General features: G+C 44.6%; 1 protein-coding gene and 1 long non-coding RNA gene across 4 annotated transcripts in view; one reads left to right on the forward strand and one right to left on the reverse strand.

Moving 5' to 3' along the window:
* MEGF11 (multiple EGF like domains 11) overlaps nt 1–15,635 on the forward strand; it is a 1,813,102-nt gene that overhangs the window by 1,020,228 nt on the left and 777,239 nt on the right. The window contains exon 7 of the mRNA XM_085644629.1: nt 740–860. Within this exon, the coding sequence (XP_085500755.1) occupies nt 740–860 (121 nt within the window). The remainder of the gene's footprint in view (nt 1–739; nt 861–15,635) is intronic.
* Nucleotides 1–15,635, reverse strand: part of LOC146860704 (uncharacterized) — a 263,183-nt gene that overhangs the window by 186,700 nt on the left and 60,848 nt on the right. The window lies entirely within an intron of this gene.

Consider the following 15,635-nt stretch of genomic DNA (forward strand, 5'->3'; position numbering starts at 1 on the left):
GTTAACATCATTCTCAAATACATTGTTTCTGTGATACCCGAGTCTCTGTCTCTTGAGGATATATTCATATGACCTTGCATTCTTTTTATTTTATTGTAGTGAGATAGCTGCAGGGCACACCGACTCTGTGTAGATGGGGGAGGTGGGTGTTAACAGTAGATGTTTACAATTTCTAACGTCACTTCTATTCCCAGGCACTTCCATAGCCAGTGACCCTGGATAGCATGTAAGACAGTGCTTGGGCAGAAAGAGCGACCACAGAACATACAGATTGTGCAAATGTGGCTGGGCCTTGGGCTGCCAGGTGGCTCCTTGGATACCCTGGCATTCCTACTGTACCAGGCCTGGCTCAGGCATACAAAACCTCTGTTCAAGGGGTTCCTTAAAGTCCTAAGCTGCCTTATTGTGATTCACAGCCGTGACCTACTGGGCACACCTAGGCATTTGCATCGAGCTGTCGATCCCCTGCACTGCCAAGCGCACCCTGCAGCTGAGAGATGACTGGATAGGTTTTATCCTGTTATACTGAGGTGTGATTGGTTGCTGTTATCCTGTTATACTGATGTGTAATTGGTTAGGTTTTATCCTGTTATACTGATATGTGATTGGTTAGGTGTTATCCTGTTATACTGATGTGTAATTGGTTAGGTTTTATCCTGTAATACTGATGTGCTCAGTTGAGGTTGGTATCCTTTCTGCATCGTGCATTGACCTCTTGTTCTTTTTCTTTCTCGTGCAGCTGCGAAGAGCTCTGCCCAGCAGGCAGCCACGGGGCCCAGTGCGAGCAGCGGTGCCCGTGCCAGAACGGGGGGACGTGCCACCACGTGACTGGCGAGTGTGCGTGCCCTGCAGGGTGGAAGGTGGGTGTGGAAATCGTTTCTGCTTCGAGTGTTGGCTCATTTGAGTCATCTGGGTGGGTCTGGCTGGTGCATGCCCTCTGGAGAGCTATGCCGGTAGGAAAGATGCAGCTGTTTCTCCAAGCCTATTAGAGCTCAGATAGTTGGGATACGTCACCTGCGTCACGAGGGCCTTCAGGCATAGGCCAATCCGTTACCTATTGCTATGCTCTTTCTTAGTTATGAAGTCCTCACAACCCTAGACTTCTTGGCGCTGTAAAGAACACAACAAGGCTAGAACTTAATAAAATAAAATTCAGATTTAAAGAATTATTAAAGAGCAGAAAGAAGAGACCAGACCATCTGTCTGGATATCGATGATTCCAGCAGGGGCCAAGCTGTGATCGGTTGAATGGTCACGTCTTCAGCTGTTTCCTAAAACTCGAGAGATTGGATTCTTGAGGCCGATTTAGAGGCGGCGACTTAAATGTCTTTCTTTGTGGCTGCTACTGGAAAAACTCGGTCATCAAAAGTAGTAGTACAGGGTTTGGGTCCATGGCTTAAAACATGTCTCTCTCTCCCTGGTGATGACATCTGAACTGTGTTGTGAAAATTAGGGGTGCTGGAATAGACAGCTCTGTGAGTGATCACCCAGGTGTTTAAAAAAATGAGTTGTAAGTAGGCAGTGAACGTGAGCGAACTAGGCGATGACGACTGTTGAGAAGCCAAGATGGCAGCCAGGACATAGGCAATCTCATCTATGGTGGCCCTTGTGCAATTCAAATACTTCCATCGTATATGCTATACCCCAGGTAAATTATATAAAGTGCATAGGTACCCCATGCCCTAGTGAACTTGCTGCACGAGGGATGCAGGATCCATACTACACATGAATCAGATATGGAACTGTCCACTGATACATACAGATTGGTCTAGAGTGAATGACACTCTACGCAGCATCGTGGGCTACCCAGGAGAGCATGAACCCTGCAGGGCTTCACTGGGCTTTCATTGGGGTTGGGACCGAACAACCGGGGACAAGACACTGTACAATATTGATTGCTTAATAGCCAAAAGAGACATTGCTAAGCATTGGCACTCACCGGAAGCCGCCACACTGGCGGAATGGCTACGTGGTATGGACCACTGTACCTTGGCATAGACCTATGTTTACAAGATCTGTGGGTGCCCTGGGAAACATAAAAAGAAATGAGGCAAATGGATGGACTATTTTCAGGATGTGCTGCCATAATCTAACCGTCAACGTATCTCAAGATCCTTGGGCATTACTTTGTTATTTATTCTGATAGGCACTTGTCATGACCAGCTGTAATGATATGTCATTCTCAGATGCCCTGGTACAGGCTGCTTGTTGTTTCTTTTGTTTCAAAATACAATTAAAAGATATTTGAAAAAAAAATCTGGTGTAAACAGGAAACGGAAGTAGTGAACGCAATTTAATAACCCCGTGTATGTGAAGCGTGAACTAGGGTCTCAAGGCGCTTGGGGCCTTCGGGGGGATTAAGTGAGCTATTGCCCAGAGTCACATGGTGCTGAGCCGAAATGGCTCTGGCGCTGGGGATCGAACCGTGAGCCCCGTGCTGCGGAGTCAGCCGCTCCGGCTGCTGCGCCACACCTCTCCCATGAAACGTGGGGAAGGTTGAAGAGGCTTGAAATGAGGTGTGCTGCTGCTATTGAACCAACTGAAGTCTACGGAGAGATCCTGCCCCCAACACCAGCGTGATCCATTACTCAGAGCTTCAGGCTGGGAACTCAGAGCAAAGGAGGGCAAATACAGCAACAGTTGCCTGTTGATGGCATGTTTGCATCCTGAAAATGGCTCTTACAACTTTTCCCCTACTCCTCCCCTCTAGTAGCACTACTTTCTGAAATATCTCAACACTACGAAGCAACATAATGACAAGTCATGTTTAGGGGTATGTGAAGTGGTTACTTAACAGGCAACGTCAGAAACTTCACACTCACTAAAGAAAAGAAGAGTTTTTCCACAAGATGTTTTTATTTGTATCCCCCTCTTCTCTTCATGCTAGTCTTCTTCCTCTTCCTGGTCATATTCCTAGTGTTTTTATATGTATGTGTATATGTTTAGTGTTTTTAGTACTGCCCACAGAAGTGAATTGCTTCTAAGTGCACTTAAATTCTATTCTTAGCCTTAATCCTACCCTAGTCTCGCTACTGCGCCTAGCTCTCTTCCTATCCCTCTTTCTATTCCTTGTTTTGTTCCTTGGTCTCTTCCTCTCTCTACTGCTCACCTAAAGCCTCATGTGCAAATGTGCTCAGAATTTGTAAACAAAAACACAGGATTTATGACCATAAACAGTTCTGAAAGGCCTTTCATGAGTTGGAAAACTCTTTCAAACTGATAAAAACGCTTCCGTGATCCACAGAGAATCGTAAATAGGAGGGCGCATGAAAAAGGAACCCATCCTATTTGGGATTCACAATAAAATTTGTCACTAGTTTGTGCCCCCAAAATATTGATCAGTTACCAATGCCCAAGTTGGGCTGGTAAGTCATTCACAAAGGGAAGGCTGTCCCCGGTTGACGGACTCCCTTTGGGGTTCATGTCAGCCGCCTCAAGGAAGCGAGGGTCAGGCAGACAAAGGCATGGGCTGCTTTAAAAAAAAAAAAAACTTTTCCATTTGGGTATGCACATGCAGGAATGGTGGTTTGCTGTCTTTTCCAGACATACATCACTGTAGTTGCTGCCAAACACCAGGGGTCACAAATTGTGCAGCCTGCCTATTTCATATTAATTAGGCACCCCTCTGACTGAATAATTTGCATTCCAAGTTAATACATAGGCATCATTGCAAATTGCATTCCCAGTTGGTGTGCAAACTGCACATTCCTTGTTTTTTTCATGAGACTAGTACATCTGACCGTAGTCCTCTTCCTGGTCCTACTGATCTTCTTAGTTCCATTTATAACCCATGTCCTTGTTTTCATGTCTACTTCCTAAATTTAGGGTGTATTTGGTTGTGGGACATCTGCCAAAAAGTAGATGATGTTCTGGCTCCCCTACATAAAGTGTACAGACTAAATAGAGTGGGCGGAACATCCGTTTGTTTAGTCTCTTCCTAGTTCTAGTGCTCTTTCTAACCTCCTTCTTCATGCTAGTCCTGTTGTCTAAACCTAGTCCTCTTCATGGTCCTAGTCCCCTTTCTAGTCCTTGTCCAAGTCCTAGTATATTCCCTGTCCTCTTCCTAGTCCAGGTTTTCTTCCTGGTCCTAATCCCAACTTTTCTTCCTGGTCCTAATCCCAACCTTATCTTTGTTTTATTCCTCTTTCTAACTCTAGTCCACATTGGAGGCCCAGTCCTAGTCCTCTTTCTAGCCACAGTTGTCCTCGTCAAATTCCTAATTTCTTCCTGGTCATACTCCAAGTCCTAGACATCATACTAGTCCTCTTTCTATTAATCTTTCCTAGTCCTGTTACTAATACTCTGCTCTTCCTAACCCTAGTCGTTCACCTAGTACTCTTCCTAGTCCTCATCTTACTGTTTTACTCTTCCTAGACCCAATCAATTTCCTAGTCCTCTACCTAATCAAAGCCCTCTGAGTAGACCTATTGCTAGTCATCTTCCTACTCCTAGTCACCATCATAGTCTATTTTCTTCCCTTAGTCTTTTCATAGTATTGACATAGCCCTTCTTAGTTCTTTTCCGAATCCTAAACCTCTTCCTAGTACTGGGCCTATTCCAAGTGCTCTTCTTGGCACTACGCTGAGTCCCCTTCCTACTTCTATGCAAAGTTGTCTCCCTGTTTCTATTCTTCTTTCTAGTCTTAGTTCTCTTCCTAGTCCTCTTCTTACTCCTATCTCTCTTCCCAGTGTTCTTTCTAGTTCAAATCCTCTTCCTAATAGGCTTCCTAGCGCTCTTCTTTATATTCTTTCTAGGGCCCTGTCGTTGCCATCCTTCTCCTTCTCCTTCTCCTTCCCCCACCCTCATCAACTTTACTCTCAACTGAAGTCCAGATATGACCACCAGGCAGGGGTGACTGAGAAGCCTGGAGTGGTGTAGAGATGTGTCCTCTCCTTTATAGAGAGTAATAAGGAGGAATTGGAACACCTGAAGGGGAGCACCTCTGAACCAGATAGTGGGTGATTCATGGGCAGTCTGTCCTTGTCTCAATGCCTGAAACTCAACTTTTGGTATTTTTTTTGTTTTGTTTGTTCCCTTTCATGAATTATATTCTGAGAGGAGGACACCAATAGAGGGCTTGGTAGGGGGCACTCACAGCCCCCGATTTCAGGGCTGGCATGACAGCTCAACTGCTCCATGATCTACTCTTACAAATTCTTTCAAATATACATAAAGTTGGCAATAACTCCATCCAGAGGAGTACTACTCTCACCTCCCTTAGGTTATTGGCTGTTTGATGTATCATTCCACCTCTTATGGAGTGCTAGTATGGAAGGTGCGAGGGACTATTCTATATCTCAAATATACACTGAATCATACATTGAATTCTAAATCTCATAGATGCATTATATATGGAAAGAGACTCTTTCCCTTTTGTTTTTTCACTGCAGCAAGCTTTTAAAAAATGTTTTTGTCAGAATTTTAATACAAGCCAGAATGCAGCCTACACTCTCATTAGAATTTCACTAGGGCATTCTTAGTTGCTTAGTTTTACAAAATGCATATGTAATTCTGCGTGCTGCTGTTTGAAAAGTATGCAGCTTGCTGCTGATACAATGTGCGAATGTTATTTTTGTGGCTTCTTAAAAAGGCCCATATTATTTTATAAACTTTGTCAACAGACTCAGAGAACTATGATTTGTTTAGGCCCAGGGAAATTTAAATAATGCCGGCATAATTTTGTGTTACGCTTATCATACAAAATTCTTTAAATGACACCATTATGCCATGCTGTGTAATTACACCACCATTCATGCCAAATTAAAGTGCAAGAAAAAGGCGAACAACCGCGACATGAGCGGCTGTTGTTCGCTGCAATTGTGTTTTTGATGCTATGTTTTTAGCGTGAAATGCATTCTTACTTCGAAAATTGATGTGACGACGCACTTAGCGCAAAAATATGGTGCTCAATGACAGATTTACATTTAACATAATTACACCCAATTTCACAGATTTTTCCCAAAACTTCAGCTCTGTACACAAAAGCAAATTACTCGAATTTCACTCACCCCTAGTTTTGTCCCTTTACCCGTGCCCACTCCAAGGAAATATGTCTTCAAATACTATGCACATTTGAGCAGCATTAGCAGTTTCATGTGATAAAAGATGCATCATTTGTAGATAAATTTGCAGACCCTTCATTAGGAGAGAACTCGCTAGCCATCCAGCGGACTTTAAATCCTATGAGGCTTTGGCCAGTGTTACTCTCCTAAAGGGACTACAAATGCCCTATTTGCTACTCTTCTTGTCCACACAGGACAGTCACCTCAAAGAACTACTACCTTGAAAAGCACCAGGATATTTCACAATGATTCAATGTACCTGCATCTCATGTCATGTCTGGTTGTACCTCTGAGTCTCAACTTGTTCTTTGTCTTGCTAATTTCCAAATGTGTTTGGTGGTCTAACACCATAATCAGACTGTCTCTTTTTGGTCTATGTATAAAGAAGAATTATAAAATACTACCCAAAACGCCATGTCCATTTTCTTTGTCCAGTCATTTTGATAGAACCTACTTCTTGAAAAATTTGATCTCTCTTCCTCCTTGACATTCCCGTCAATGATACCCTAAAGTTATATCATGCACCCCTCCAAACCATCCACCAATTCCCCCTTCTCTACCCTGGCCAGCAATCTTAATAAAAAATCAGCGCAAGTAAGAAGGGGGAGGGCCACCACCCTAAATCTATGCCACTGGTAAAACCCAAAATCTCTGCAACTGAATAATCCAGCTCCAAATCCTTCCGATGCGGTATCAATCCAATGTTATGTAAAGTGATTTATCGAACACAAGAAATACCCCAAATTGTGTCCCGATGCAGAAGAGAAAACATCTATGCTATGGTCAAAAATCCATTTAAAAAGCCACATTTTACGTTTCTGTTTAAAAGACACTGTCTGAAGAGAAGGTGGCAAAGACTTCTAGACTGTTGCTCCAAGATGCGAAAAAGTGCGTCATGTAAGTGTCTGTAGAATTGAAAGATGGTGTAGAACTAGACTGAATTCTTGAAGATAAAATGGAACCGTACAATTTCAAGGCTTGATGATCACACATTCCACAATCTAAGCAAGCTGTGCAGAAGGGTGGAATGAGATACCGTGTCGAATGCAGCCAACATGTTGAGCAGCATCAAGGCGGCAGAATGACCTTTTTCCACTATTAGTGACTGCGACAAGCCCAGTTTCAGTACTGCAGTGAGGACGAAAGTCTTATTGAGGTTCATCTAGGACACTCATACTTTCGGGGTAATAGGAGACTTGTTAACAGCCATTTGGGTGGTAGAGGTAAAAGAGAGATAGGCCGTCCTACTGCGCGGCCACCTGTGGTGCTCCATCAGGCAGCTAACTGTGTGCAGCAAAATAATGATTTTTGATGTGCAGCACCAGCTGATTCAGACAACAGGACAGACAACCCAAATGTGAGACAAATCTACACAAACCGAGATGATCAGCCACCATAACAAGGAGCTGCTGTGAAGCAAGACAGAATTTATGAAGCCAACAATTGGTAGTCAGATGACCCTATGTACACTTCTTAACTTAAAGGTCCTTGCACAAGGAATAGTGTTAAACATTGGCATGCTCAGCGCTTGTCTGAACATTCTTCTATACTGAGCACTAAACTCGACTTGCTTAATACCTGCCTGAGCATACTCCTGTAAAGGGGCACACCTAGACTCAAACTAGAGGGCGGGTGGTGCTAACAGATCAAACAAAGCAGGCAGAGCTGAAACTTAAAACAAAGGGGTGGATCTATCCATCGACCCAATACCAGAAAACGGCGCCATGAATTGTACATTTTAAACATATTGATTAAGCCAGACATAATTATAGCATGTTTTAGTGCATTTGTCAATGTTTATATGCAACTGACAGAGGTATTAAAAAGGAGAATGAGTGATTCGACAAATGAAAAGCAGGTTCTATAAAAATCAATTAAGAATCAGGTTAGAACCAGTTTTTGCAAAGTCAGTTTAAGACGACTACCTTTTTTTGATAATTTTCAAAAAATTCCTTTTACAAAGAGAGACGTTTCTGTCTGACTGTCGACCAAATGGTCATTTCCAATCTGCTCATTGGGTCACTGCAACATATGCTTTTTGGTTTGAGGCTATAAATGTTCTTATCTCAGATTATTGACCTCACTGGATCAACACACTTTATTTCGGGATGTGATTGGCAAGTCTCATATTTGATTCATAATACATCTTCCATACTGCCTGATATTGATTAGGTGAGTGCCCATCAGTTGCCAATATGACCATACTCTGCCAGGAATATATTCTATTAAAAAACAAACTAATAGTTGTTAGCACCTCACATTGAACAGTTTCAATGTGAGATGACAGCGCTACGTCCATACAGGAAGCCACAGAAGCCACTAGACTTAAAGAACTGGCAACAAAAAGTAGTTGCTTAGTGTTAGAAATTGGGTTACTGGTTGACGGGGATGTGAACCTTGGTCAAGCAGCAACCACAGTCTTAGGGCGAGTCACAAGCAAACTAGGGGTGGAAGGAACTCGTAGAATTTGAATCACAGGAATTCTGTGAAGTTACAGAAAACTCAGTGAGATTCTGCAGAGTTCTGCCAACAAGCAGAAATAGGCCCGTTGCGCTGCTCACGCTGTGATTTAGAGCCAGCATGAATGACACCACGCTGTGTCCCAGAGGGCGCAGCTACTCGAGTTGATTTTGCTGCTGCTCGATTCGATTTTTACTAAAGCGGCAGCCATCTGACCGTGAACGGTCGCGATTGCCTACGTTGGAAAAAATTCTGCCAGATATCCTCCTTGCAACCGAAAATCGCACTAGGGGACACCAAATCTCCCTCGCCAACTTACTGCTTTGCCGCGTTCACATGAGAAAAAAATCCACCACGCGGCAATTGACAGTATTTGGCTGGAACTCCGCATTAACCCCTTCGATGCTGCGCAGATTCCGCCGCTATCTTTGAGTTAGAGTTATCTTTGCATTGGAGAGGGTGGAAGGGAGCAAGGAGAGTGTCACGGGCGGTGCTTGGTGTGGCGTGAAGAGCAGGACAAGCTGGCTGGAGCTTCATGTGGCGATTCTCTATCGGCGATTGATGCTTGCAGTGCAAAGAGACAGGCTGACTGCGGCTCACACTGAATTTTGGTGCAAGCAGCACAGTTCTGGGTGACATGACTCATTCGTGGTCGCGAAGAGCCCAAAAGTTTGACTTAAAGAGCCCGTGAGCCACACCAAGGGTCTAGGACCTGAGAGGCACCACTTGGGGGTCAGAAACTCGCAGCAGCTGGGTCCAGGAGCTTATTGTGAAGCTTTTTGTGTCCCTAAGATTCCGTAGGCCAGTAGAATAGCTCTTTGAGTCACTCTGGGGTCCTGAGTTCAAGATGACGTTGCAGGTCCAGTTCTTCTTCCCCAGGCAAGAGGGCAGCAGGCAGCAGGTCAGAAGTTCCTGTAGAGGAGCAGTCCAGCAGAGTAGTAGACCTTGACTCAGTACAGCAGTCCTTCATTCTCGCAGAGTATCTACAGGTCCAGAAGTATACTAAAGAGTTAGTTTCTGAGGTCCTTCTTACCCTGGTGCCCTGGTTCTGGAAGGCTGGAGAATCATTTTGGACAGTGGCTTTGAAGTGCATGGAATTCATTGCCTCCCCTGCCTTGGCTCCAGGCTGGCTGAAGTGACAATGCAGGGTCGTTAGACCCTTTGTGTAAAGGCAGAGCACAGGCCCTTTGTGTGACGGCAGAGCACAAGCTTTTCAGCCCCCATCCTGCCAGCAGATGGCCCATCCGGACACACCTAATCCCTCTATTGTGTGCATATCTGGGAGGAATTCGCAAAGTCTAACCGTCAGCTACACCTAGTCAAGTGACAAAGAAAAGGCTATAGACAAAAAAATGGGCTAAGGGCAGGATAATGCCAATTTTCTAATCATGCCATTTTCAAAATAGTAATTTAAAATCCAACTTCACCATAATTTAGGAGTTGAAATTCCAATTCCAGAGACACCTAACATGAAATGTTTAGCTGGTCCCGTTTGGAAATTGCACTTATATAATGTAATGTTTGAATTGTAGATCCCAAGCCAAGCATGCAGACGATATTTGGCTGCTACTGGAAGGTCATGAGTTGGATGCCCTGTTTTTAACAGAGACCTGGCTCAATGAGGACAATGTGACCGCCATCGCGCTGGCGGTACCCCCAGGCTAAAAAATGTGTTTTTCTAACCGGGCAGGTGCTAGAAGAGGAGGGGGTGTGGCTGTTATATTTAAGGAGCAGTTTACACTAACATCCCCAGCTCCAACCCTGATTCCGGGACTGGAGGGACTACACTTCTGCCTTCAGGTGGGTCCTCAGCTATCCCTAGCGGGACTAGTTATATATCGCCCTCCTGGTGGGGATAACCCCAACCTGCCAGATCTGTTGGATGTGATCGTTCAGAGCTCCCTCCTTCATCCTCATTTCCTCACAGCAGGGGATTTTAACATCCATGTGGATAAGGAGGCCTGCGTCCCTGCAGAGACACTAAGGGCCACATTGAATGCAGCCATTTTGAGACTAATCAACGATGGCCCCACACATAGAGCGGGTCATACGCTTGATTTAATTTTCTCCAACATTAAAAATGTGGCGGTAGAGGAGGCACTGCCGTTAGTTTGGTCAGACCATTCGCTTATTCCATTTAAAATAAATTTAGTGGCCGATAGACCTGCGACAAGCAAGTGCTCCTTTATGAGGAGACAATGGAAGAATCTAGTCCCTGCCAATATGGGCCCTGTTCTGGCTCAGATTAAACCAACCCTAACCTCGAATGTCAATACAGATGCACAGCTGTTTAATGACTGGATTGGGAACATGGTGTCGTCCATTGCACCGGCAAAACGTGCAATGTCCAAGAGGGAATCCCCTTCCGCTCCTTGGTTTTCACAGGACCTTAGAGTAGAGAAGGCAGCGTGTAAGAGGCTAGAGAGGCTCTGGAGGGTAAAATACGGGACCCTGGAGAAAGCCCGATACAAGGACGCCTCCAAAAAACTGCAGAAGGCTGTTAGAAAGGCCAAAAAAGAGTTCTTTGCGACGTCGATTCAGCAGGCAGAACACTCGAGCAAGGAAATCTTTAAGGTGGTACAGTCCTTTTTCAAACCCAGGTGCATTGAGAGGGAAGTACCCCCGTCGTCCACATTGTGCGATAGCATTTCAGAATTCTTTGACTGCAAAATTAAGCGGGTTTATGAGTCCTTCGGCCCTGAGAGGAGGACTGTGAAGACGGATCTGGCTGTTAAAGAGGTGGCTGGTGAAACTCTGGCTCAATTTCAGCCTATCACTCTGACCTCGGTCATGCAGGAACTAAGATGCTGTAAGTCAGGGTCACCTGACGACCCCTGCCCACCTAAGCTCTGGAGCACAATGGTTGACTTTGTGGCTCCCACTATACAGCACATCTGGAATATGTCCATCTCCTCCGGGGTGTTCCCGGAGATATGGAAACACGCCACCCTCCTCCCATTTAAGAAAAAAACAAATGGGGATCCCACGGACCTTAGTAACCTTCGTCCGATTTCTCTGCTGGCAGCGCCGGGCAAAATGCTTGAGAAAGTAATCCAGCGGCAGTTAAGTAAATTTACGGAGGAAAATAGGATACTGCATGAGACGCAGTCAGGCTTTAGACCTGGTTTTAGTACCGAGACAGCACTAATCGAGGTGGCAGTGTCAGTGAGGTGGTCGATGGATGCGGGAGACTCAGCCGTGCTGGTGCTCCTGGATCTATCGGCTGCTTTTGATACGGTGGACCACATGAGGCTGTTAAAGCGACTGGCAGAGGTAGGCCTCCAGGAACAGGCGCTGGGATGGATACAGTCGTATCTGACTCAGAGAACCCAGAAGGCACTGGGGACCGTCTCTTCAACACCTAAGGCTCTCAGCTGTGGAGTCCCCCAGGGATCGGCACTTAGCCCATTATTATTTAATATCTACCTGGCTCCGCTTTTTACGCTGATTGCCAATTGGGGGGTCAAGGCAATCTCATATGCCGATGACACCCAACTGAGTTTCCGTATTCGGAGGTGTCGGAGGCGGCCTTTTCAAGCTTCAAGGGCTGTCTCCAAGACGTTGCATGCTGGATGAACACCAACAAATTAAAACTTAATGCAGACAAGACGGAAGTGATTTTCTTTGGAAAAGGCTCCCCTCCACCCTTGGACCTTTGGTGGCCGGCGGCGATGGGATCAGCCCCTTCGCCCAGCCAATCGGCAAAATATCTGGGGGTGCGATGGGACGATAGCCTGTCCTTTGCCTCGCATATCCAGCAGGTAGCTGGGTGCTGTCTGTGCAAGTTGAGGAACCTGTGGAAGATTCTGCGACTCCTACCAGAGGGTTGCCGAAAAAGAGTAATCCATGCCACAGTGACATCAAGGCTGGATTACGCTAACGGCCTCTATCTAGGCTTGCCAAAGTACCTAACTCAGCGGTTGCAAATGGTCCAGAATGCGGCTGCGAGACTGTTAATGCGTATCCCATTCAAGCATTCAGTCTCTCCGCACCTTCTTTCACTTCACTGGCTACCAGTAGCCAGCAGGATCAAATTCAAGGCACTCACGCTGGCCTTTAGATCTCTGTATGGCACCTGCCCAAACTACCTGAGAGCTCGGTTGCCGAGGTACACCCAGGCCCGCTCCCTCCGCTCCAACTACCGCGTTCAGCTAGCAGTTCCACGAACAAAAAGGGCTCGGCTGGGAGGAAGAACCTTCTCGGCCAATGTGGCGGCGTTATGGAACACCCTGCCCCCAGCGCTTCAGCAGGCCCCCTCCGAATCCTGCTTTAAGCAGATGTTGAAGACTTGGCTCTTCACCCAACCGCGCTAAGTGCTCAATAGTGGTCCCAGTGGCCATGCCTGCTCTCCTAGCGCCGGGACACCTCCTTGTGAGGTAGCTGTTCGCGCTTTAGAAAATTCCGTATTATTATTATTATTATTATTATTATTAGATAACCCCAATGTTCTATGATTATAGGTTTAGTAGTAACACACTACAGAGCTCATGGATCTACTATGCAATAAATGTCTGTAATATGAGACGAAGAAATTGATATGGAATATTTAAGTGAACTTTAGATATTGCATGAGCATTGTGGAATACGAAAGGCAATAAAATATGTTTAAAAAAAAAAAAAGATATGTTATTCTATGGAAAAGATAGGCCTTGCAGTAGTGGAAGGTGAATTTGAGAGTTACCAGGACATGTAAAACTTAAAAGTACATGTCCTACTTTTTAAAAATATTGTACACTGCCCTTTGGGCTGTCCAAAGCCTACCCAAGGGATGACATATGTATTTAAAAGGAAGGTTTCTGCCTGGCAAAAGGTTTATTTTGCCAGATCGAGATAGCAGTTTAAGACTGCACACAAATGCTATGCAATGGCCGGTCTGAGGCATATGTAAAGGGCTATTTAAATGGGTGGCACAACCAGTGCTGCACGCCCACTAGTAGCAATTAGTTTACAGGCCCTGGGTACATGTAGTAACCACTTTACTTGGGACTTAAAAGTTATTTAAATATGCCAACTGGGTATAAACCAATCTAAAATGTTTTAAGGAGAGAGCACAAGCACCATAGCACTGGTTTGCACTGTTAAGAGTCCAAAGGCCAACAAAAACGAATTCAGCAAAAAATAGGATGAGGAAAGCAAAAGGTTTGGGAATGACGCTGCAGAAAGGGCCGAGTCCAACACCTTGAAATATGTTTGCAATGAATGGTGTCCTACATGTAAATGATACAAGTATTCCTTTAAACTCCAGAACACATGGGATTTGTGGCTGATAGGCAGTGTCCTGCAAAGAGGTCACTTCATCAGAACCAGAAATAGTTCCTTTTAATGGTATAACAACAACCATGCTTTTAATTCTTTTCTGAAGCCCCCGGCACATAAAGTGGCAAATCCACTAAATATCAATGCTGTTTTCAAATCCTGCAATTGGCAGTGTGCTTAAAAAATGCAACATATGTTAAGAATTTCACTAAATTTCCTTTGCGAAGAATTACCATATTCTCTATAATATGTGTTCCTAAATGTCTATTCTAATAGCAAGTAGCCTGGCATGGTAGAGAAAGGGACCACCTTGAATGGGGCACAACAGAGATACCAGGCAGACAAAATTGTTACCAGTTTCACACAGGAAGAAGTAGTGCACAAAGCAGCGTTTTCATTGTGTGGTTCTTTTGCATATGTATCCGATTATACACAATATCAGTTATGCTGAATTTGAGAGACCCCAGCTTAGTCTGGACAGGAGAAAGTCATTGGACGAGCTTGCTTGCAGATTTGGGGTTAGGTGTGTAATTAGATCAGCAACAAATTATGCTTATGAATTGTGTTTTGTCGGAGAACGATCGTCAATGCAATTAGGTATATATCATTTAAGATAAGGGATTATTTTGCTAAGAGTATAAATATCTTTGAATAAGGCTTCAAAAGCTTTTTGACACCAAACTACACTATCTTGAAGAGGAAAGACACATTGATGGAATGCCTACACAAGGGGAGATCTGGTGTACCTCACTTGCATAGACACCATCCCAGAGAAAAACTGCAATAATACATGAAAGCAAATTCTACATGTCTTGCATTGCACCCTGAGAAACTAATAATAGAGGCATTTGCTTTAGGCAGCAGACGTAGGCATCTGGCAAAACGTCTGATATGTTCAGGCTTCACATAGCTGACACACCCCTCAGGTGTCAATGTTCTGTCACCAAAGGAAGGCACCACAACCCATAATTTCTGCTCATATTCTTTTAAAATTGCCACTGGCCTTTCGTTTTGTGCTGGTGGACACCCACTAAATGTATTGAAAACCTATACATACAAAATATGAGTTGAGTTTCATACAATGAACTCTCCAAAACATCGTGTCACTGAACTGACTAATATTCAGAAAAATGTATCAATAAAATTGATGAGTTGTAAGATCTTTACTCTGTTTTATGCAGACCAAGATGGAGTACACTCCAGATCCAGGAAGCAACAAAAGAGAAGGAAAATGCCCTTAATGATGCGCACCCTCCACCCCCGGCAACCCCCCACAAGTCTTTATAAATCAGGGGATAGGTAGCAGGAGGGAAGAGTCAAAATGAACGGATCACTTAGACTTGGAAACAATCACATAAGCAGCATGGGGCTTGTTTCATAAACCCTGTAGGCAAAGCAGAACACCTGATAATGGCTCATTCTAGAAACTGGCAACTAATGCAGCTTACGGCAAGGCTCAGAACACCTAGCAGATTTCCAGAAATTCTTGACAAGTCATGCCGCCACATTCTGAACACCTTGAAGCTGGTGAATAGTTGACTCGGTAGGGCAAAGCATTGGCACTGGTCAATCCACAAATGATGGCAACATTAAAAACACAAGCTTTCAAATCACATTGTCATTTGCAGGTAACACAATGGCACAGTCGCAACGGATGGATGAGGCAGGTTGAAATGCCATCATTGTAAACTTGTCTGATATTATTCAGTCAAGCCACAGGGTCAGTCTCCATACCAAAACCAAAAACTCATGAACGGTGCTCTTCAAGATGGTTAGAAAGTTGGTGAGTCAGAACCTCTCATCAATTTTAGTGACTACTGGCAAAAGAAAGATCAGCCTAAAGTTAGCTTCTGTCCT

Source organism: Triturus cristatus, chromosome 3_1 (genome assembly GCF_964204655.1).
Source record: "Triturus cristatus chromosome 3_1, aTriCri1.1, whole genome shotgun sequence".
In the NCBI taxonomy this organism is placed as follows: Eukaryota; Metazoa; Chordata; class Amphibia; order Caudata; family Salamandridae; genus Triturus; species Triturus cristatus.